Raw genomic sequence first — 25,407 nt, 5'->3', positions numbered from 1 at the left:
GGATATTTTAGAAATAATTTCTTTTTCTTTTTCATGTCAACAATCCCATGGATTTTCACTATTCATTAGCTCCAATATAAAATATAAGTGAATATGCTTAGACTGGTGGTAAATACATATCTCACTTGAGTAATGTTTCTAAGTTTAAATTCGTTCCTCAATTTGTAATTTTAAAAACAAAACGTACAAGTGAAATTTCCTCATAAAAATATATATTTATGCCCTAAAGCCAAATAGAAAAAAATTAAATAGTTAAAAATATTATTTAACTTATAAAGCCAAACAGGAAAAAAGACTATTAAAAAATTAAATATATTATTGAACTTATATTCAAAATTGAACTGAACCAAAATTCAAAAACTTGAAGTTTCTCAAAATTTCATAACATACCAAACAACCAAACTTAGGGATCAACCCAATCAAATCTTACGATTTTGGTTCGTCTCTCTATTTTTTATTTTTCAAATTATTTTTGGATTAGTAATATTTTTCAAAATCAATGAAAATAATGTATTTTTTGCTAAACTAGTTAATAATATGAAATACCCTTTAAATTATTAAAATTTTATAATAATATTTAAAATAGTCTAATAAGAAAAATATAAAAGTCCAGTCAATTCGGTTTACCTTAACTTATTTTAAGACAAACTAAACCAAACTGAAATTGTATTGTTTTTTAAAATAAAAAATAAAATGAAAAGGATAAAGTGAAGTGATATTATGTTGGTTGAAACATATAAAAATATTTACATCATTTGAAAAAGAAAAATATAAAAAATAAAAATTTTGATATTATAAAATATGTTGACTTATTAATATAAAATTCATTTAAAAATTTATTTATTTTGTAAAATTTAGTTTAGATATAATTAATTATATATAAATATAATAATATAAAATATTAAATTAACTTTTATTGTATTTAAAGTATATAATTTTATATTTACGAATAAATTTCATAAATATTATTATTTTCAAAATATTTGTTAGTTTTAGTTGGATTTTGCTTACTCCCATTTAATACCATCAAACATATGATTTTGAAGCCCATCGACATCCCACAGCCAACGACCCAATCATCCAGGCAATCAAGACTCTTATGCAGAGGGACTAGGAAGTTTGAAATATGTTAAATATCCCATCTATTTTTATTTTAATATCTACCCACTTGATAAAAGTGTATAATATCTTACTAAAATATTTCTTAAAGTTTTGAGATTAAGAAATAATTTGTAATAATATTGTATAATAGTTAGTTAGCATAGTATCTCTAAAATGATATGCAACTTCAGGAGTTCAACAACCGCTTTAACAAGGTAAATACCTAATTATTATTGTGCATATCATGTCTTGATCCAAGTAATACAATCTCATTATTTGATAAAAGAAAGTTAATCCGATTTACTGAATTTTATTCGAATGACTTTACAATACTAGAGTTAATAGTAACACTTGTAGAGAAGAAAAAAGAAAAAGCACCATTCATTTTTTTCACACTATATTTTTCATTTCTCCTTGATAACATAACTTTATCTTTCAAAACCAAGATTCTAATAGCAGCCCCCACCGCTAAGTATCTCTTGTCTCTATTGTCACTTGAGTTTTGTCCGGAGAATTCCGCACTACTCTAGCACTCTCGGTAAAAATTTTGGATTTGAACTCTACGGTGTGACACTATTGACTGCTTTGCCTTTTTCTGTGCTGAATAAAGGAAGAAGTCTTTGCTATCAAGAACAATTAAGAGGCTCCAATTCATTTTCCATTCTGTCTTACATTTGTAGAAAATTAAATTTGTTAACAAGACATTTGCCCTAAAAATGAGATGATATGTTCTATAATATCAAATAACATCAACAAGATTTACGAAGTTGCATAAAATAGAACAAAAACAAGATTCACTCTTTAGAATTTTTGGTCTCCATGACTTTCACCATTTGCCTAGGGGAGAGACCAACGCACTACCATATGAAACCACATCCAACATTTCTTTGTACATATAAAAGAGAGTTTATAAGGCTTGAGAGAGATATATTTTAGGAGTATGGGAGCTTAACAAAAACACAATTTGAGGAAGTTGAAAAAGAATTAAGTATGAAGCCCATCCTCATATTCACAGGCATAATTGCAAGGCAATGGCTCATTCAGATCATTCATAATCAATAATACGGTGAATATATATTTTGTATTTGAAAAAAAAATTTATCACACATTTTTAAAGTGAAAGTCTCTATTCTTGTTTATAAAAAAATCTTTCTTTTTAGGCTTGAAAAAAGCCTTGTGAGGTATTGAACTCGCCCCCGTAAAAATTTAGCCGAACGTCTAATTTAAATATAAATTTATTAATTTTTTATATGCATGCAAAATGGATATGAGCCTATTTTTTTGTTATTTTTTTGTTGCAACGATCGCTTCCTAAATATTTTTATAGATATTAATATTATAACATTATAAATTTAACACTGTAATACATTCTTTTACTAAGTATTTCATATACTGAACTTTCTATTTCTTTTTTTCCTGCTATGCTAAGTTAAAGATATTTCTGCTAGTGCTTTGTCGGATACAGAACCATCTTTACACATTTCAAAATTTGATTTTACCCAAAACAACAAAAAGTTTAAGATACTTTTCAGATAATTCCAATTGCATATCCAATCATACTTTTTCTTAGGGTATGGTGACCAAAGTAAATATTAGAAAGTATACTACTTTATGCTAAAAAAGGAAAAAAGGAAAACATTATAAATAGTTGAAAAAATATTTAAAAAAATTATTTATTTATTTTTTATCAAAAATAATGTGAAAACTATTTATTTTTACTGCATAAAAATATAAAAAATGACTTTTTAAAAAAAAATGGTTTTGATTTTTCTTTTTTTAGTGAGACAATCAAAGAAAAACTAAAAAAACTAACCACACCGTATTTTAAAAAAAAAAAACTAAAAAACAGTATTTTTAAAAAGAAAAAACTTATATAAAAAAAATGATTTTTTTTTTCTGTTGATTTTAGAATATTTCTGAAAAAATTTCTAAATAATTTTGGTATTCATCCAAGAATAAAACATGGGCTGGGATGTGGGCTTAGAAACCAAGCATAGCTGGGTAGAGCAGCCCAGGATAGTTAACCAAGCAGGACCATAGGAGCTACACAAACAACACGAAGCATCCAAGACAAATGTGGATTTAAATCTTTTAGGAAAACCCTCTTTTTCTTTTTGGTACGAAATAAGTATGTGAAAATAATATGATTCTTTAATATAGATATTAAATTTTTATATAATGAATTAAATATCTATATTTTTCTCTTATTTAATTACTTTACACGAAAACTCATATGAATTTCTTAATGTTTCATCCTTTCTTTCAAGTTATGCATTGTAAATAAATGAGCATCCAGACATATAATCAAAGAAAGTGGCTGGTTATTGTTGTTCTTAAAATAGAGTTCAACAAGAGAGGCAACCCACTCTATAAAACGACCTTGCAATGTTAAATGTGTTTCTTAGCCAGTTCTTACACTATATTGAATATGAGATTAATTCATATTCGAACCGGATGCTATACGAGCGCGATACAGCTCTAATAATTCAAACTCGTAATCTTCAATTAGAGAAGGCACTAAATTATATTAGTAAAATCTTTTCTTATTTTATTTCCCAAAAAGAGAGGTGAATTAGCCTCAAAAAGAATAAATTAAGTCTTCACCTTGATTTTAATTTCAGAGAAATCCAAATGATGATACTGAAATGAAGAAACATAGGTAAGTTTTGATTCCTCCAACTCATAGCCACTTGAGTTCAATAATAAAAGTCTGTACCTTTAAGAAAGTAAAGCAAAGAACTCATAATTATAAGAATAAAGAAAAAAAATTAAATTGATTTCTTGAAACTTTGGAAAATACACTTTGTCTTATAAATCTGTTGTCTGTAGAGATATTAAAATATAAATATCTTCACAAAAAGGGATGTATTTTCAGTTCATTTTATTAATTAAAGACAAAGAAGCAAACTAAGAACTAAATCACATGCTCATTTCATATCTTGAAATCAAATCCAAAACCCATTTGAAAGTGACTTCAAAAACACTGTATAGTGTGTGTGTGTGTATATATATTGAGAAAAAAACCCAAATTTTAACCAAGTAAGCTTTATCCCACCTTTCAAGCATCTTTGTCCTTCAGCAATTGTAACTGGTTATAGGTTTCTGCAACATGCACCAAAGCTTAAAAGAGTTTATAATAAATTTGAAGCATTTTGAAGCTATTAAAGTCTTTGTTAGATGATTCTTAACCTCGTTGCAACTATTCATAATCTTAAGTGGATCTGTTTTACACCTTTGCCATGGATCATCCTGCTACCATCATTCTGCCTTCTGCACCGTAAACCGCAACAAAAAGACCTTCTACTCATTCTAAATCAGTCCATGATTGTTCTTTTTATGAACTGGTCAGTTCTAATGCCAAGCAGACTACTCAACTAAATCTCATGGACGTCAATCTTTTAAGAATATGAAGAGTAGTCTCATTGCCATTGCCACATCCAGGACACAAAGGTCGAGATAGGTACCTCTATGAGCTGAGGCAATAAATGACGGTTGTTTAATTTTAGGAGCAATATGGCAATTCCTAATAGTTTTACCCATATGAATAATCGCATAATTAAGAGTTGGAGGGATGATTAGGAGAACTAGATAGCATTTGACAAACCGAGTAAACTGTGACCCAACTTTATAAGTACTATTCTTTATGGAGAAATTATACTACAATTAATGTTTTACTAGTTTTTTGTTTTACATATACTCTCTCTATTTTGATATATGACCGTAACTATTAACAGTAACAATATGTCTTTCAAAAAAGATTGATGGAACTCTTCGAAAATTAAAAATGGTTACCGAAAAAATCAAGCCACAGAAATAAGAGACTAAGTGATCCTATCATATTACATGTGTCACCACTATCGTATTATCTAAAAAGAGCTGTTTAAACAGATCGGACCCAAAAAATCTAATAAACCATTTATAGATCGAGCTTAGAGACAAAACAATAAATATTGGACACGTGAAAAAATCTTATTAAACCAAAAGGATGAGACATTCCATAAAATCCTGCTTGCTCTCATATATAAAAAAACATTGATAGATAAGATAAAAATTAAATTACTCATTTTAATCCTAATCTCACTACTTTCTCTCTTTCTCTATTTGACTTGATTGACAGAGTGGATATGCTGGTCTCTCCATTGACGTTTCCTACTTAGTGATTATATTCGTGTAGGATCGAGCTAGAAGAGCCTTCAGAACGGGTGTCATCAGGTAATTTTTAACAGTTTTTTTTCTAGTTATTTACAGCATATCAATATCTAATTAGTTTGTTACTTCAATTAGCTAGGTGCGCTACATGGAATCTCATGCTCATAATATAATTATTCTTTCTTTACAAAAGGTCAATACATAGAATCCGCAATGCAATCTCAAACTGATGGGAATTTAAGGTAAGAAAACTTCCTTAACCAGATCGTAATTCCAGTGGTTATCACCAACATTAATAAGAGAACTCACCTTAGCAGAACCTTATTAGATATAATGGCTCTTAGTCGTTCATGGGGATGGATTTTTACAAACTAATGGTTTTGAGCATGAACCCACCAATCAATTGTCCTTCTATACTTAAAAATAGAATGACCAACTCCCCACACGCCAACATAAACCCTCATGGAGGATCCCTTTTGCACCTTGAGACTCTGCCAAAAATAGCTAGCACAATAATCCAAACCAACTTCTGAAAAAGATTGGGAACGAAGAATACTTAGCTTTAATCACTCTAGAACACAAACAATTTTGGATTTTGCACTAATCGTCAATCTTGTTTCGTTAATATTGTGAAATGAAAGCAGCTAATAATGTCTTCACAGAAAATTTTTTAGTAGTGCAAAGCAACTTATAATATGAGTGGGGATAAATTCAACAAAAGATTTAATAAGTAACTTTCTTTCCAACTTTTCAGTTTCTTTCAAATGCATTCTTTTGGAAACTAAAGTTGGAGTTGTTAATTAAATTAGCCAATCATGGCCGATAGACCAAAAACTTAGAATGCTGATGATCCACCTTCTTAACACCAAGATCCCTTTCACTTCTGGCTCAAGTATCTTCCGGAGCATTCTTGCTGAAAAGAAAAAGCTTCAAGAGTTTTTGTCCAAATTAATCAACTATTACCCAGATGCTTCGCATAATCAGCTAGAACCATCTTTTATCTTCCAAGTAGCTCGAGCAAAAAGAATGCCAGATACGAAATTTGTAGACTATTTGAGCAAATCGTAACTCCATGAATATATCTCTCTTACATATTATAGCTAAACAGGCAAGAGGATTCTTCTATTTGATTTAAAATAAACTTTTAAAACGACAATTAAATGAGAAAAATAAAAAACAAAAAGGTGCAGGTCATGATAATTTAAGTAAAGTGAATAAGGAATTATATTTTTTTGCACAATTCATTCTTGAAAGACTCATTTCATCCCATTATAAGCTTTACTCATATCTAATTTGAAAGGATTTCTTTTTAAAACTAACAAATAATTAAGTAAATTAAAGATTCAATTTTCAAGCAATTGATGGATTAAACAAATCAATTTTACAATGTAAGCTGGAGTAATGAGTTCATGTCAAATTAGGAGTTCACAACTAATTTAAAACACTAAATCTTTACTGCAGAATTATAGTAAAAATGTAACATACTTGAAAATCTGAAATCTATTAGTTGATTTCATATATAAGTTTCTCTTTGTTCCAAATTTAAGTATGTTATATATAGATTTAAATTTAAATAAAAAATAAAACTTGGTCGCTTCCTTTGATTTGTAAATAACAAATAACAAGAACATTAGATGTTCTAAAAATTTAGCAACTACCAAAAAAAAAATATAAATCCACAATTCATGATCGTGTGAAAAATTAAATAATGCTTTAAATATTATAATAAAATTAAAATAGTAATATTAAATATTAAAATTGATAATAGAATTTTATAATTTATAAAAAAAATGGATAGTTGATCAGATCTAGTATGGATCATACATGGACGATAATTGGAGTCGGCGGCTCTCCTAAAGTTGCTTTATCTCAGATCTCAAACCCGAGTTCGAATAGGAGAAATACACTATGCTAATGTGCTTGATCCACATCGAACTATCAATGTGGGCTGCGAGCCCTCACAGTCCATGCCTTAACAATAAAAATGCTTTTCTGGAACACATTTTAGTTTGAAGGACTAGACAAAACCTTAAAACCACTACATGGAGGGGACAAAAGACACCAGCTGCTTTGTCTAGCTTCAGTTGCCAACTCATTCCCCAAATAAATAATAAATAAATAAATAAAACTGAAATTTTACTTTATCTTTTAATGGAAAAAAAAAATTATATAATAAATGGCAAATAGATGGCCAACATCCCACGTGGGCAGTGCACTCACATGGGCTTGTCAATACCCTTGAAGTTAATTTTGACAAAACCCAAGCCATTTACAGATGGGCCCACTTATCCTATTGTAGAGGGAGCCCACATTAAGCACGCCTTACAAGATTCTCCACCGAAAGATTTTCCTTTCCGTTATGCCTGTTTCTGTTTTCCAATTAACCAAACGCATGACTCACTTCACTTTTCCTGATTTACGATTCATCCTTCTCTCTCCTTTTTGTTTTTCTTATTTTACCTCTGACTTTTTTTTTTAAAAGAAAAATAAAAAATAAAACAACAACGATGTGGGTTATTTCATAACTCCGCATAGATAATCACACTCGTCTTTACAATAAATGCATAAAATTTACAAAAAAAAATTTATTTAAATTTTATACATGTTTTCACCTATACACTAAACATGTAGATAATCGATATTTTTTTATTGGTTTTAAATAATAAAAAATATATCAATTATATAATATTAAAGTACAAAACACTCATATATATATATTATTCTCCTATTAATTGTGATTTATATCATTAAGCTTTGTGAATCTCTTAATCAACCCGATTGCCTAGATTTGCTATATTTAGAATTATGTCTTTATTATATTATGGCGGTGTTATTTCATAATCTCTTTTTAAATATTAAAAATATCAATACTAGTTTAATTGTTAGTCTTTTAACTAATAAAGTAAAGTCGGGTTTGCATTTTTATAGAAATTTCGATACTGTTTATTAATATTAACAAAAATTAATAAATTTTATAATTAACACACGCATCGTATCTTATATAATGTTTCATCGATGAATTTAAACAAAATATAATTAAGTACATAAATAATTGCATATGGATATAAAAGAACTCACATAACACATTATTGATTGAGCCACGTCCAACAGATTTTGTCCAACGGAGTTTGATATATTTTCTCTTTTTTAGATGCAAGTGGTTTCAATTAAAAGTATTCTAGTTTTTAGATAATTCTGAAACATTTGATTCAAGTAATTGCCACCTCAAAAGATTAAAGTGTTTCAATATTTTTAACATCTCATCTAAATTCGTTGAACCTCAATACCCTTTGAATTCTAATAAATCAAACAAAAAAAAGAAGGGGGGAAAAGACAGCAAACACTAAATTTCTACACTATAAAGTATGTACTTACTTATATCCATTGGAGTACTGATATAGTGGCGTATTCATTTTTTTATCAACCACCTCTCTGAGTCAGCAAGCTTAATATCTGACTCAGCCCTATTTTTTTAATTTTATTTTTTGTGCTGTTTTAACCTATACAGCACATGATGACTAGGGTTTGATTTGTTTGCATAGAGAACTGATTTAGATCTCTCATTGCTTTGGCTAAGATTAGTAAAATTCTGAACCAAAAACAAATAAAAGATGAAAGTTCAACACAAATACTGTCGCTTTAAATAACCTTTGCAAATCTCCCTACCCACCTGTTCTCAAAGATACAGAAGAAGTGGATAATAATGGCCCCATATGCATGCGAGGTGGGAGCCATCTAATCTTTTCACTTTCATGTCAGCCTGTGCTCTATTTGTTTGCTTGTTCTTGTGGGGAAAAATAAATACAAATTTGAGCTTAGAGCAGCTTGATGAACTACCCACTGCATCTCCTAATTTATGATAGTCTCTTTGGTGTTTGAAGAGGATCATTGCATGGGTTCCACAAATTAGAGAAAAGAAAAGAAAGATTGGGACTTTATCTTGTTGCTATGTGGGTATATATATAGTACGAGCAATTACTGAAATTTGCCCTACTTTATGTGGAAGTAGCTAAACTTCATTTCATGAAGTTATTAGCCCTAATTCAGGTGATTAAGTTTTAACAATGTGCTTTTCTATTTACTAAACAATCGTATTTTCTTGCTAACCTTGAGTATGGAAGCCATGAAAGGAAGACCCACATGTATATAACTGGTTAGTTGCTGCTGCAGAAGTTCAATTTAAATTCTTATTATCATCCATCAATCAACCATCAAAAGGATAATTAGTCAAACTTGATTGGCATTAACATCGTTGACTTTAAAATTATTGAAAACATGTCATATAATGGCAAAATATATTTTATGAGCCCGTTGCAGTTTTATTTTATTGGATTTCTTAATTTTTATTTTATTTTATTGAGCTTTTATATTATTACTTTTATTTTAATTAATTTTTAATAAAATCAAAATCAGAAATATAATATTTCAATAAAATAAATAATAATTTCATAATACATGTATACAAAGTTTTTAATTCAAAAAATAATACAAAAATTTAATAGAATGAAATAAAAGTTTAGAAGTTTAATAAAATAAAATGAAAAAGATTTAAAGTTTAATAATGAATTTTATCTTTTATAATTAGACTTTATCGGTAACCTATTTTCTGTCAAAATTATATCTCATGATAACTAGTTTAAAGTTTAGTAAATATGATAGTTAAAATAGGGCAAACAATTTCAGTGATAGTTTTATTTATGTTTTACAAAAAAGAATATTTAAATTTAAAAATCAAGTAAATATAAATTGATTGATTTTTATTAATAAATTTTGCCTGGCATTATTAATATGATTTTTTTTTTAAAAAAAAAAGGTGAATAGGGTATCTCATATTATACAATGAAATTGATTTAAAATTAAACACTAGTTGGACTAAAGAGAAAATGAGACTTAATACTTTTATAACAGTTATTAAACTAAATAAAAAAATAAAAAAATATATTTATATTTTTTTTATCTCGAAATGTTTTTATTAAAAATAAATAAATATTTCTATAAGAAGAAAAAAGGGAAAAACATCATTTTCTTAATCCCAAGTTGATGATTGCCACTTCTATCTAAATACATAAATTAATTCAACCTTAAAACTCCTTCCTCCCCCCCTCAGTCTACTCCCTTTCATTTTCTTTGCTATCAACACCACATCATTAACACCCATTTCTTACTCCATAATCAATTTTATATGACAACCTTATCTAAAGAGATATTTTATTTTTATTAGTCGGAAAAATTGAAATTCAGTTGACATCATTCTTGAAGTTTAACAAGTATATAAAACCAAACCAATATATGTATATTTCTTTTCCTTATAAATACAATGATATTTTTATAAAAAAAAGAACAAGAGATTCCAATTCTTAGTTTGACATGTATCAAGAATGATAGTGACTAAAACCCAATACCCCAAAAATAAACCAATTTCTAGCTTACCTTATTTCTTACTGCCCACTTATCTATCATTTTCAGAAACCTTATCTTTTTCTTCTTCTTCTTCTTCTTGTTTGATGATGATGATGAAGAGAATTTGTTTTCTTGTAGGCTGCGTTACAGTTGGTCCTTTGATGGATGCGTAGGGTCACATTTAAATGGATAAAGACTCTTCCCCACTGTCCTCTCTTTTTTTTTTTTTTTTATCTTTTTTTTTTCTTGAAATATTGTTGATATAGATATCATCAAATAGAAGATATCTTTTATAATTCATGTCCCAAAAAGTAAAGATAACTATTAAATGCCATCAGCTACTCATCTTTTTCCTTTTTTTGGGTTATGCTTCTGAAACTGTATTCTGTATTTTGCTGCATAATTCCATGTATTTTTCCTATCTATATATATATATATATATTTCTATTTATCACTCTAGTAACTATTTCATTTCACCTGAGAAGACGTGGAGAAGATTAACAAGTATCAAGTAGATAAGGGAGATTTCGGTTAACAAGAATATCGTCTGATTAGTGAATGCATTGCATTAAAACATCTGATCAATAAATTAATACGAATAAATAGATAGATTTGTATATATATTTTTATTTTATTAGAAAATAAATATAGTCATAACATGTACTCTACGGCCAGTTCATTGGCCTATAACGAAAATAAAAATATATCTATGATAAAGTAATTTATATATATTTTATTTCATTCAGAACAATAAATTTAAAATCTGAATAAAAAAAAATATGTTTATAAACCAAAAATCTAAAGGGAAAGCCATAAAATAAAACAATCACGATTACCTTTAATTAAATATAAAATCTTCAGACTCTTTTAGTTTAGATTATTTTTAATCATTATTTTATTTTGATTGTTGCTTATCCAGCTGTATGATTAAGCAGAAGTCGGAAGCCAAAACCTGAATAATCATATAGAAACGGGTGCACCAAATTTAATCATGAGCAAGCACTGGAGTACCTAATTAGCTGTTTGATATTGTTTGCTAATATTATCTGCAAACAATAATGATGTCTAGTTAGGCGTTATGAATAATGCGTGGAAACCCAATAATAGAGGCTCTGGCTATGAAATTCACATTCGCATATGCGGACCTGATCTCTAAGCCTTATTATAATTAAGGCGATAATTATTCAGCACTTGTCTGTTCTTTTACATCCTCTTTGCCATTTATGCTGGATTTTAAGACCAACCCTCCATAAACAACCAAACATTATTATATCTACAATTTTTGTGTTCCAATTGTTTGGAAAATTTTCAACAATTTTTGATATCTTCCACAATTTCTAACCTCTGATGGGTTAGTATTTGGTGAACTATAGGGTTCGAAACACATACATATATTTACATAGTAAATCATTTGTCCTAATAATGTTTCTAATTGAAAAAAAATCATTTAATTATCTTCCAAACAAACAGCCTTAAGGTTGAGGCTTTTTCGTTATTAAGTTATTTTCATTTTAAGTAATTAGTTTATTTTCAATAAGTAGGCCAACTGGCCCACGTCCAGCCGTGTTAAGGCATCAAGTTTCAGAACAGTCCATTTTCTCTTTTCTAATTTTCCAATCTACCTTAATTGCGAAGCTTCCATTGTCTCTCTCTCTCTCTCTTTTATATATGGAGATATTTCACCTATAATTTAGCCTCTGCAATTAGCAGTTAATCATTATTATTAATGTCTAATCTTAGGTGACCAAATCCACTGTTTCATTATCACTTGAATTTTAGTTTTTCTTTAAATTTTTCTATGTCCTTCCATGTGTTCCAATAATTCCAATGAATCAGTCCAGGCTCCATTTTCACAAGCAGCCAGCTCAGGTTGTTCTCCCTCTTAATTTCCCAATAAATACCTACACAAAATTAAACAGAAAATAATAACAAATAACACAAATAATAAATACAAAAAATTCAAAAAGAAAAGAAGTAAAGAAAATACTTACATGTCAACGGAACGGAATCGACGTACACGGATACGGCGGATGGGTAAACGGATCAAGCACGTACGTGCAAAGGGAAATAAAAAACCCCCTACAGATGCAATGAACGGAAAAAAGTCAAACCAAACGGCAAAGATCACGGAGAAGGCAAAACAAAACACACGACAGGACGGAATCGTCACTGGAGGAAAAATGATGCCAAATCCAAGAGTCAGGTGTAATCAAATGTCCAATTGATTAATTTCAATTTTAAGTTTTAATTCAATTAGAAGTTAGTAATCTGCAAAATTCAGTCCTGAAATCGGCAGAGACTGGCTGCAATTGTTTCATATATATGTTTATGTACACTCCATAATATATATTCGTATATCAAGGTCATGGTCCTGCTATCTGATATCGGATCCACTAAAAAACACGTCCGTCGAGAATCTCACACGCCGCCACGATAATCACCGCATTCTTCGGGATCTGAGCTGCTCCGCCGCCGGGAAAACTAGGAGAAATAATCAAATAGAATACGACAAATTATTATAACAAACCCTCGGCTTTAGACATGACAGAAAGCCGGCTCGGACGGGGCTGAAAAGCGGCGCGGCGCTTCTGCTGGTGAGAAGAGGGGCGAATCAAGGAAGACAAAGCTCTTTTGACCAAATCGCCCTCCACTCCACATATCCTCACCAAGGAGTTGGTCATTGCAGACCTACGCGCGTTTAAGCGCGTGCTGGGCGAGGGGTAATTGACAGAGTTGGAGTTATTGTTGTTGAAGTTCTTGTGAAGGCTGCAACGGAAGGAGCCAGGATGTGTAGTTGGCGAACACATACAAGTCTTCTTGCTAGGCTTTCTAACCACCTGGTGAGGAGCACGTGAAACGGACGATGTGATGGAGCGGTTAGGGGAGATCGGACGGTCCAGAGAGAAGCGTACGGAGGAAGCGGAACGAGTGGTGGCGGAGCCGGTTCCACACAAGTTAACACGAGGTGGCGATGTGGATCTCTGATAGTGGTGTTGTTGGTGGTGACATTGAGTAGTGGTAAATAAGTTTGAGGAGCGAGATGCGAAGCCGGAGCTTGAATGAGCGAAAGCTGTTGATGAAGAAGATGGAGGGGAGGGTCTTGAGTATCTTCTAGATGTTGCCGCCATTTTCGGATTCGTTTGTTGCAGTAGAGAGAGAAAGTAAGAAAGTACTATAGAGAGAGATTCTAGAGAGGGACGAGAAGGGAGTTTTTTTTTTTAATTCTTTACACGCCGGTTTTGGCTAGTTAATTTGGCAAACCCGACTCCACTCGAGCTATGTATTTATAGTGTTTTGAAGAGAAGTGCATGGGACCGAGTTCTCGCGATATTTTGCAAGGGTAGGATATTTTGTTTCATATATTGCATTTGTATCCCTATATCTTATTTATTTTTGTATTTTGTGAAGTTCTGCAAGTTCTTTTATCTCTCTGCTTTTTTTTTTTCTATATTCTAATTTCTTATAAAAGCTATAAATGATCTTTTTTTTGTATTGATGATTTTGTAAATTTTATGAAAATTATTTCCTCACTTAGTTTTTTCTAATTTGTTAAATGAAAATGTGATAATAAATATTTATTTTTTAATTAACATATTACTAACTCTTACGGCTGATTTTTGTTTACATTTTCTGGAGAAAAAAAACAGAAATATATTAAATTAATTAATTCCCATATTGTCTTAATATCTAACAATGGGAAAAAGCTCAACAAAAGGTTAATTTTCATAATTTCTTCTTTCGGTTTGTCCACATTCAATTAGCGATGAAATATTCCCTAAAACAGGAGAATCACAAAATCATATCACAGAAAAAGAAAGCCAGTGAACATACAAAGTATCAAAGAACATGCCAAGACATGAACAATATAAAAATAAAAATAGAAAAGGAAATAACAAGTCTTATTAAAAAAGGAAAAGTAGAAGGGCATGAGTGCAAAAGAAAAAGAAAGTAGGAGCGTGATAGCAGTGTGAAAGACGCAGATGACCTAACTAAACCACAGGTTATGGTTAGGTTAGTTAGTGTGAGGGTTAGGGTGTCCAATTGGTTCCAACGGTTTTCAAAGGGAAAGCTATGGGCTGTTTCTCTTTTCCTTCTCTCTTCTCTTCTTTGTGCGAGAGACAGAGAATGCCATAAAATAAATTTAATTAAAAGAAAATAAAAAGGAAAAGAAAATGATCCGTTTGAGTGACAGCTTTTTGGAATGCTAAAAGGCCTAAACCTCTATGCCTTGTAATAATGACCCACGCTCTTTATGTTACACGTATCACTCACCATTTATTTATTTATTTACTATCTTGGCCTCTTGTTTTCACTTCAATTCCATGGGCAGAGAGAGTGTATGGGCAAAGCGGTGCACCCACTCGACCAAAACAGGGCAAAAATAAAATTAAAAATTAAAACGGTAACGTTCACAGAAATTTGACACTTGCAGATGGGATTTCTTTTTTTTTTTTTTTTTATCAATTAGAGAAATGTTGGTATTAATGGGGCTTTAAGCCCAAATCAGTGTTCTTTTATATTAATTGGGTAATTTAAGATTTTTTTTCGATGTCAGCCGGCTGCATTATTGGGTTATTTCTTCAATTAAAAATTTACGTAGGTTAATTTACAACGTATCATATAGAACTTGCGAACTGTGAAGCACGACCTCAATAATTGCAAGGTACGGTAATATTACGTAATTGTATATTTAAATTTTAGACAAATTAAAAAATATTTACCATTTTAATTGCATAGTCTTAAATATTAATCTTTTTATAAACTCCGAAATGTAACTATAAATAAATATTTAAAATTGTTATAACTTTGAAAATATCATCGTAAATATCATTAATTTTTATTAAATATATTTACACGGCCGTTATTATTGATTTGATTATAAGATCAAGTTTATCAATACAATTTAATAATTTTTTAATATTTAATAATATTTTAAAAAATAATAATAAATTAACTATTTTTTATTTTTAAAAATTTTATTAGTATAATAATATAAAAATTATTTTTAAAATATTTATTTATTAATTCTAATATTATATAAATTAATACTATCAATATAATTTGATATTATTATCTTTTAGAATTAGAAATTATTATATAATCAAAAATTTATTCTATTAGTAATATAATATTTATAATTAAAATTATTATCTAATAGAAAATTAATTTATTAGTTAATATAATATTAAAATACAATTAATATACTATCTTTTAGAATAATCATTATCTAATTAGAAAATTAACTATTATTTAATTAAAAAATTAATTTATTATTAATTTATTATTTTTTATAGGTAGAATTTTAATTATGAGTGTAACTTATTAATTAATATTAATAAAATATGTGTTTAATTAATAAAAAATTATATAAAATTACACATAAACTTAAATTTTATTTGTCAAAATAAATATATATATATATATATATATATATATATATATATCAAAACAACAATTCTATGTATCAAAATTAAACACACATATCAAAAAAATCTAATTTCAACAATTAATATTAATATATATTCAATTCTAATCGGTAATAAATATATTTGATCTTAATTCTACACATTGCATTTTAATAAAAAAGTTTCTAAGAAATTATATATTGATTTAATTAACCATGTCATACAAAATCTAACGATAGCATCGTCCTTTTGATGTTAATTTTATAGGATGGAATTGCCAAAACAAATCAAACTATCAAATACTAAATTATCATCAAACATAATTATTTAAAATTATCAAAAGTCTATTTGAAATTCTCTTAGATATTAAAATATAGATTTATAATTCTGTTAATTAAATATATTAATTTCATAATTTTTAAATAATATATTCTAATTTATAAAAAAATTTCCAAACCTTTTTAAATAATATATTACATAATAGATTAGATTACGATAAACATTTTGCAAATTTGAATTCAAAGCAGGGTTTTGGTTAAAGTTAAAGCCATGGTGGGAGAAGTGGCAATGTGCCCCCCAATACGCCGTGTGTTGGGTTGCGGCGATGATAATATAGTGCTGCCGGTTTGTGCAATCGTCGCCGATATTTTGTGAAAAGAAAGAAAAAGAAATACCGCATGTAAGTTCCGCAACGGCACGGCTCAAATCTTTTGTGTGTGTAATTGTTTGAATTTGAAGCGGCGATGGCGTCATTGCCTTTGGAACAAGTGGGAATCAAGTGTGGACCATTCCTTTCCTTTTCTGATCAGTATGATGTGCTCATATGATATCTTTACTTGTACACTTTCCTCGGTCTTATCTCCCGATCAAACTGGGTAAACTTTATCCACTGTTTCTCTTTTATGCTTTAATATTTTAGTGGCAGAAGTTAAATTATTTTTAAGACGATCCTAAATTACTTAGGTGGGCTCTAATATTTCAGTGGCAGAAGCTTTTTTTTTTTAAAAAAAAGCATTCAGTGTAGAAGCATTCAAGCATGTGTAGCCTTTTGTTGTGATGAAAAGGCAAATCTCTCTTCTTCTTTTTTCTTGTTTTCTTTTTTTTTTGGGTCATCATATTCTAATAGAAAGCTTAAATTGAGTTACATTATTATGCTTGTGCAAAGAAAAAAAAAAGTTATAAAAAAAGAAGAAAGCCTCTCAGACACAAGAAATTATGGTTGGGTTGTCAAGCTTGTCATAGACCAAACTCGGTTGATAAAACAACTCAAAACCAACCAGGCAAAAAGAGAGAAATTAAGCGAAGAAATAAATGAATTTGGGAATGATCTCACCATTTTTTATTTTGGGTGTCTAAAGACAGGGACAATTCGGATTCAGAATATGAAAGTAACTTGGAACTTTGCACTTTTTCTTCCTCCAGGCAACATCATCATATGCCGGTCAAGATCAGTTATCTTACATTAATGTCCAACAAAGAAGGGTTCTTTTTTCTTCTAATATCTCATTGCCTTTTAAATAGAGTGGATTATTTGCTTATTGAAAATAAATATATAATAATTTTTTAAATATTTTTCTTTAATTAAAGAACATGTACCCTCTTATCACTTGAAATGGTAATAATCACCAATAGTAAGAATGGTGTTTTATATAAATATATTTTCCTTAAAGTAACATATTTCGTTAGCTTCGAGGACTTGGGCCCAAGTAATGGCAAAAGTTGACCAAGCAAATGAAAGTAGAAGCGTTGGTTCCTTCAAAGCAGTGTACTTCTGTCCCAAATAGTAGTTTTGCAGTGAATAGCAGGAAGATTGAATCTCAAGAAGAGTAGCAATTTGGACTAATTCTTTAATTAACCCCAAGAAAAAGATCCTGTCATTTGGAAGGTCAAAAAATTAGACTTTCTGAAAGAGTGCGCTTGACCATTGAAGAGGAAGAAGAAGCATCTAACGACTGTACCCCCATATTTATAAAGGTAGGCCCTCGACCTCGACTCTCCAAAGTTGTGGGGTTCAACTTCAACACCATGTGGAAGGATTTCTTTTTTCTTTTCTTTTTCACTCTTCCTCTGTTTTTATTTTTGGTTTTTCAATGCATTATGGTTGTACACATTCCCAAGTTCTTTGTTCTCGGCCAAGGACCACTGTACAAGTGGAAGATAGCAAGCCAAACTACTTTTGTTTTTTCCTTTTTAAAAATAACGAAAAAGAAAATTAAAAACTTAGAAATTAGATGCTGATTTATATTTTATTGATTTAATCTTTCTTGGTAAGTCCGATTAGGATCATAAATAAACTGAACCGAGTTGAATTTTAATAAGTTTGAGCTTAGTTTATTACTACATTATACGAACCCGAACCGAACTTGAATTCAATAATTATGAACTCGAGTCGAATTTAAATTTATTTCAAACTTAATTCATTAAAATTTATTAACTTTAATTTAAATTTTTTTAAATTTATTAATTTATTTAATAATATTATGTATTTCATTATATTCAATCGATTGATTTTAAATATTAAATGTTTAATATAAGTTAATTATACTATATCATAAAAATAAAAATACTTTTACATATTAATTTATAGAAATTGATATGTAAAATAAAATATTAAAATAAAAAATATTATATATCTTTTACAAACTCAAACACAAATCTATTAATGAGTTAGCTCACGAATAAATTTATAAGTCTGTAAACGAGCTAGCTCACAAGCTAACAAGCCAAGCATTGATAAGTTTGAGCTTGATTTTTTAATACTAATGAATTTCTATTAACGAGCTCATACGAGCTTTTACCGAGTCGAGCTTTGAATAGCTCACGAGAGGTTTGGTTCGTGTACAGCCATGAATCCGGTAGCACTAACATGCTCTTCCACATTCACTTTACACGTATAGTACTCCCAATTTTTAGCAATTAGATTTTTAAGCTCTAAACAATAGAATAATGGACGAATATACTACCCATTCCAACTAATTTTTCATATTAAAACAAAAGAATAGTCAGCATTTATAAGTGGAAGTATTTGTCTATTTCAAAAGTACATTTTTATTTTCACATTATATTGATAGATTAGTTATGCATGTTGTTTTAAATAAAGTGAACCTCTTTTCTCAAAAAGAAGAGTAAAGTATATGTCTTTTTGTTATTCTTTTTTCAGTATATTAGCACATAAGTTTTATATAAAGAATAAAAGAATAACAAAATAAAAATTAAAAAACTAATTTGACAGCTTATGTTGTGAGAGTAAAGATCTTGGATTCAAAAAAATTGCTAAATTAATTTTTTAAATGTATAATATCCTTTTTCTGTCTATATTAGTACATAAATTTTATATAAAGAGTAAAAGAACTAATTATAAAATTAATTTCATAGTTTTTATTTTTGAGAATAGAGATTTTGAATTTAAATTATTTTCTTTTATACTAGTTAATTTATCAAGTTTAGAATACATAAGGAAATAATTACTCTTCATTGTATAATCTTCAACTTTAATTTAAAAGAAAACAATTCATTAATGGACTTACTCTTTACCTTAACAATATCAAAGCTTAAAAATTCAAACTTGTGTATATTCAAGATATTTAATATTAATTTGTATCTAATTTTATAACACAAAATAGGAAGATTTATGTGTACTAAACAAAATAGACGAATTTTTTTATTAAGAGAAAAAAGAGAACAAAATGAAATAGGCAATTACTTCTCAATTAAGGCATCTTAATTAGTTCTGATTAGCGAATCTCTTAAGAAAGAATATTCTAAGACGCGTTTTTTCAATGAAGAAAAAGAATATATATATGAAGCAACAAGTATTCACAAATGGGCCATTTAATTTGCATGGTTGCAAATTGCAATTGAATTAAAAAAAAAAAAAAAGAGAAGAAGAAAGAAATTAAGACAGTGGGAAATGGTAGACCAAAAGTTTCTATGGTAGGTTTCGGTCTAAATTGGCAAAGATTGGAGATTAAATTACTATATGTTTTGATTATGTCAAACAGAAAGAAGTCCAGTGTGGGTGGCTACTGTGGCCCTTCATCTTGGCTAATTGGCCGGTGCTGGTCCTCCCACAAAGAAGGTTCTCATATATTAATGTTATGGCCATTAATGGAGAGGGACCCCATGCTACAACATTCTTTTCCTTTTCAATTAATTTCTGCTATGAATCATATCTAATCTTTTAGAAATCTGAAATACTATTTGGTATCGCTAGAGTTGGGGCAATGCATTAAATATAAAAATAATGGATTTTTATTTAAAGTTAAGAATAACTTTGAGATGAGATAAATTTATTAGGATTATATAAAAAAGATAATATTTATCTTTTGTATCTCCAAAAAATGATCGATCCGAACACCTAGTAAATACTTGTTCAAATCTTGTGTAGATTCCTTCATATCTTCTGAATGGACCCAATACGTGCACTGCAAATAAGAAAAACTTTTTAACCTTAACATGAAGTTCCTTCTCTTTGAAGGTCTTTTGGCTCTTGGTTATGCTTGATGATTCTTTTAAGGTAGTCTTAGGTAGAAGATAATGTGTCATAATTTGGTGACAATAACCTCCGAAAAGTGGTTTTGGCTATCATGCACTATCACTCGTACAGTTAAAATTTAAAGATTTGGTGATCTCCTTTCCACTTAAAATACTTGTTTATATATTACTCCTTTTCGAGACTACTAACTTATTTAATCCAACAAAACTTGGTCCAGATGTATTCCTACCTAATAAAAAACCTCTTTTTTCCCCTTCCCTACTATATATTATAATGGATTCTCATATTCTTTTTAGTAATATTTTATGGGTTATGCTTTTCACACAATATAAATTATTGATAAATGAAACTCCTAGAGGATCAATTTTGGAGCCCATCGTCATACACATACAAGAGTAATTAAAATATACTTGGAGAAGTACATGTTTTATATACATGTTCATAAAAAAATGTATCTGACTTTATATGGGGTATTATAATTTTCTTAATAAATCAATGTGAATGTAACTTTTTCTTATACAATTTGGCCCATTATGTATTTGCCACTTCACAGTCATTAAACTTATAAAAAAGTTCAACAATTCAAGTTCTAACTCTAATCAAGATCTTTATAGAGAAAAGGTGTGCACATAACCATGTAATGGTGAATTATAATGTGTACGAAGACAAATCTATATATGGGAGTTATAAAATCTTGATTTTGTAACTTTAGGTTAAGTGAAATATTTGCTACTGTATGAATGATTATTGCTCTCGTAAGCAGATCAACTAGCTATACATGTGGAAAACATTCAGAGAACCCTAATTAAGAGTAATGATTGACCCACCTTATGCTTACAGGACCTGCATTTTCTTTTATATTATACTGAATGCACAACTCCAGTGGATATCCCACCATTGAAGGAGGAATTTAACTTTATATTTATCTTCTCGACATATAATTTATTTCTCTTGTGTGACAAGCAACACAAAGTGTAAACGACATGTCATTTTTTATCCTGACATTACAATCTGGTGGAAGAACGGACGGAGATCTTAAATGATAGTTGAATTTGAGTGGAAGGACATATATTGGCTTTTGATTTCTTGATATATATTACACAAAGTGAACGGACTTGCTTGGTGTGTGTGATTACTGATTAGCTTCATGATATTTAAAGTTGGGCAATTGTTATTTGTGGTTGAGATTAACAGTAATCCACAGCTTCTTTAAATAAAATTGAGAAAAAAAATTACATACTTTATAATGCTTACCTTTAAGGTTGTTAACTTGTTTTTCTTTTGTAATTTTTATTTCTTCTTTCTATATTAAAGGAAGGAAATGCTAAAAAGGGTCATATGGTGTGGACACACGCGGGCTAGTTAGATCCTACACTCGTCATAAAATAAAGACTTATTTAGTGCAAAGATAAAAATTTGATTGGAAAACTTTTCATGTTTAAGAATGAACGCTCTTACTACTTAAGTTAGATTTCAAGTGTTTAATTTTAATTTCTTATAAAGAAAAGAGTAATGAAGTAAGGTTCCTTATAGTTTTTTCTTTTTGAAGCTGCACATTCTATAATAGAGAGAGAAAAAGAACAAATAATTCTAGATCAAAATATGATAAAGGATAAAGATTTTTATGCTATGGATATAATTGCTTATACAACTTGAAAGTTAATATAGACCCATTAAAAATTTAAAAGAAATATCTCCTTGTGAGGATTTGAGTTATGGTGTGCAATACTTTTTTGATCAAGGTTAGTCATAAGTATATATAAATAGTGCATAATTTTATAAAAGAACATGAATAGTTGAAAGGGGTAATAGATGGGATTAAGTGGACAAATTAAAAACAACATAACTAAAAATATTAAAAGAAGCAATAAAATGTGAGTATTTAACTGTTTTAGTTTCTCAGGCACACTTGTCCCAAATTGTAACATGAATCAAAAGTGTCGGGCCATATAATCATATGATGGTAGCTTTAGATAGAAGTAGAAATCAAATGGCATTACTATAGGGTGGCAAGAAGGGGCATAATAAGTGACTTATGCAAAGCATGCATCCCCCTAGACAACATTACTCTGCAAGCTTTCTTTAATATATCTTCTCCAAATCCATTTTACATGCTCAGTCTCATAGACGAACATCTTTTGCTTTTATCATTTCTGGACTCCAATTATAGAAGTATCGGCTAGGCATGCAATGATATCAAATGGGAGCAAAGTTAGCATTGTGTCGCCTTATATTTCTTGACAAAACTCGAGAGGCCATCTTCTCTTCCGCACTATACATGTTTCTTATAAGAATCACATAATGTTAAATTCCATAGAAACAAAAGGGAAGGAGAAAGAAAGGAAAATCATTGATAAAGATGAAATTAAGTTCAAAATTTTTGATAGATTTTAGATAAAATTTAGTATTAGGTGAAGTGGCTCAATATATATAAAATTTTTTATTTATGGTTGATATAAATAATATTTCTAATAATTTCATTTATTTAATAACCGAATAAAAGATGAAAAAAATACTAGTGTTTCAATTCATTAAGTTCAAATAAAAGAATAAACATCGCATGTAATTAAATATATAACTAGTCGCTTATCCGTGCATTGCATGACCTTTATTATTATTTTAATTAGAAAATCAAGTTTATAGATACAATTTAATCAATTGTTTAATATTTAATATTGATTTATAATAATTTAACAATAATAGCAAACTAACTATTTTTAAATGTCTTTAATTTTTTTAATATTTAATAATATAAAATTATTTTTAAAATATTTATTTATTACTCTAATATTATATAATACTATCAATAAAATTGATATTACTATATTTTAAAAAATTAAAAATTAATTTATTAGTAAATATTAAAAATATAATTTTTTATAATTAGAATCATTATTTAATTAGAAAACTAATCTATTAGTAATATATTATTTCTTAGGATTAGAATGAGTATTTAATTAGGAATATAACTTATTAATCAATAAATTAATAAGAGAAAATTACAAAAAATTACATATAAATTTAAATTTTTTATATCAAAAGTAAGTCCACGTGTCAAAATAAAAAATTTATATATCAACAATTAAATATATATGTCAAAAAATTTTATACATATATATAGGGATTTTCCCAAAGGTTTTTATTATATCAACTATCCTTGTGTAATTCCTGTTGAAGCATATACTCGGGGGCGGTTGCAGGGCGGACGCTTTCAAAGCGGACTTTCCATTTATTAGATAGAGAAGACTATCAAAATTTCGTGATCCACTGCCGAATTTATTCCAATTCTAAGATCTCGGATCCAATCGATATTGATATATCGATTCCATCCAAGATCTCTTATTGAATTGCTCATTGAATGAGCATTCTCAATATTATGCCTTGAAGAGGACTCAAACCTCCACACTCTTTAGCACGAGATTTTGAGTCTAGCGTGTGCGCACCCCTGATAATTGCGTCATTGTGTTTGGGCTCTCAGCCACATGGATAGTTCAATGTGCTCATCAGCACCTGACTCTGTATTTGACCAAATAGGATCATCCAGTCCCCATAGAACCTATCACTAAAATACCCCTAAAGGGGGATAGGGCTAAGTGGAGCGAAAAAGATTTTCCATGAGATTATGTCCTCTATCTCTATGAATATGAATGAATTTTTCTATTATTGTTCACTAATAATAATAGAATTGTTGAACGCTCTCTTATAGATCAACGGAGTCATTGAAGTTTCATTCATATTATTATGAATATTGGATAGACTAATCAAAAAAAATAATGCAATTAGGGAGATAAGAGATTCATATGAGAAAACATAAGTAAATGAGCCTCTGCTTGAGCCTCCAACGATAAAGGTACATGAACAGCCATTTGATCCCCATTAAAGGAGATTTAGATAGAGATTCCAATAAAAGTCTTTTTTTTTTTCGTTTGTAACTCAGCAGAGTCCAAGAATTAATGTGTATTCGAATCATAGGGACTAGTAATCGCCGATATGCTCATATTGGTGACGTTATTGTTGTTGTGACCTGTCCTATCTGATAGAAAAGGATCCTGTGATCCTGAACCGATCTTATCTGGAATCGCAAATTCCAAGTTTGTCTATGAAAAGCAGATATAGCTCAGTTAGGTAGAGCACCTCGTTTAGACGCGCGCCAATAACGTCATATAATCAAAAGTCTTAAGTTGATGTTAAATCTAAAGAATTTATTGCTGGATAGATACCTTTAGCAACTAATCGTCTTGATAGTGCAGTAGTAGCATCTAAATGTGCAAATATATATATATATATATATATAGAAATTGTTATTGTCAATTTAGTTACTAATTAATATACAGTTAATTTTTGTTTATAACAGATATATACACTGTACGTTTATATATTTGTTATTGAATCAATTGATGTATTTAAATAATTGAAATTAATAAAATAATTTATTAATTTAATATAAGAGTTACGAGGCCCGAATAGACGTTGAAAATAAAAAAAGAAGCAGAAAAACTAAAGGCAAGATTTCTTGTGGTGACGGAATACCCTGCTTAGCCAACAGAGTTCCTGTCCTGAAAAAAGTCGATTGTTGACGCGACTCTGTGTAAGCCACTGATGGCCTGATTACACATGGGTAATACGTGTCTTGTTTTTCCTTTCTTTTTTCTTTTGCTGTATCATGGAAATACATTGAGAATCTTCTAAAGTTTCTGCAGGAAATATTAAAACTAAATCAGCTTGGAACCCATCACCATCCATGTTCCCCTTTATTTATTTTTAAGTAAAATCTAATTCCTTTACTGTTTAAATTTCTTTATTTTTTTATACACGTATATTTAAAATTAATTTAATTAATTTAAAATGATATTTCTA

The 25,407-nt window shown here is 29.1% G+C and overlaps 1 protein-coding gene across 1 annotated transcript; it reads right to left on the bottom strand.

Annotated features, from left to right (window-relative positions):
* Positions 1-12,931: 12,931 nt before the first annotated feature.
* Positions 12,932-14,035, bottom strand: LOC8286597. The gene has a single exon (XM_002531403.4). The coding sequence runs from the start codon at positions 13,776-13,778 to the stop codon at positions 13,167-13,169; it is 612 nt and encodes a 203-aa protein (XP_002531449.1). The 5' UTR covers positions 13,779-14,035; the 3' UTR covers positions 12,932-13,166.
* Positions 14,036-25,407: the final 11,372 nt, after the last annotated feature.

The sequence above is a fragment of the Ricinus communis genome, chromosome 3 (assembly GCF_019578655.1).
Source record: "Ricinus communis isolate WT05 ecotype wild-type chromosome 3, ASM1957865v1, whole genome shotgun sequence".
In the NCBI taxonomy this organism is placed as follows: Eukaryota; Viridiplantae; Streptophyta; class Magnoliopsida; order Malpighiales; family Euphorbiaceae; genus Ricinus; species Ricinus communis.
Note: the sequence above shows the minus strand (reverse complement) of the source record. Positions and strands in the feature narration are given on the sequence as shown.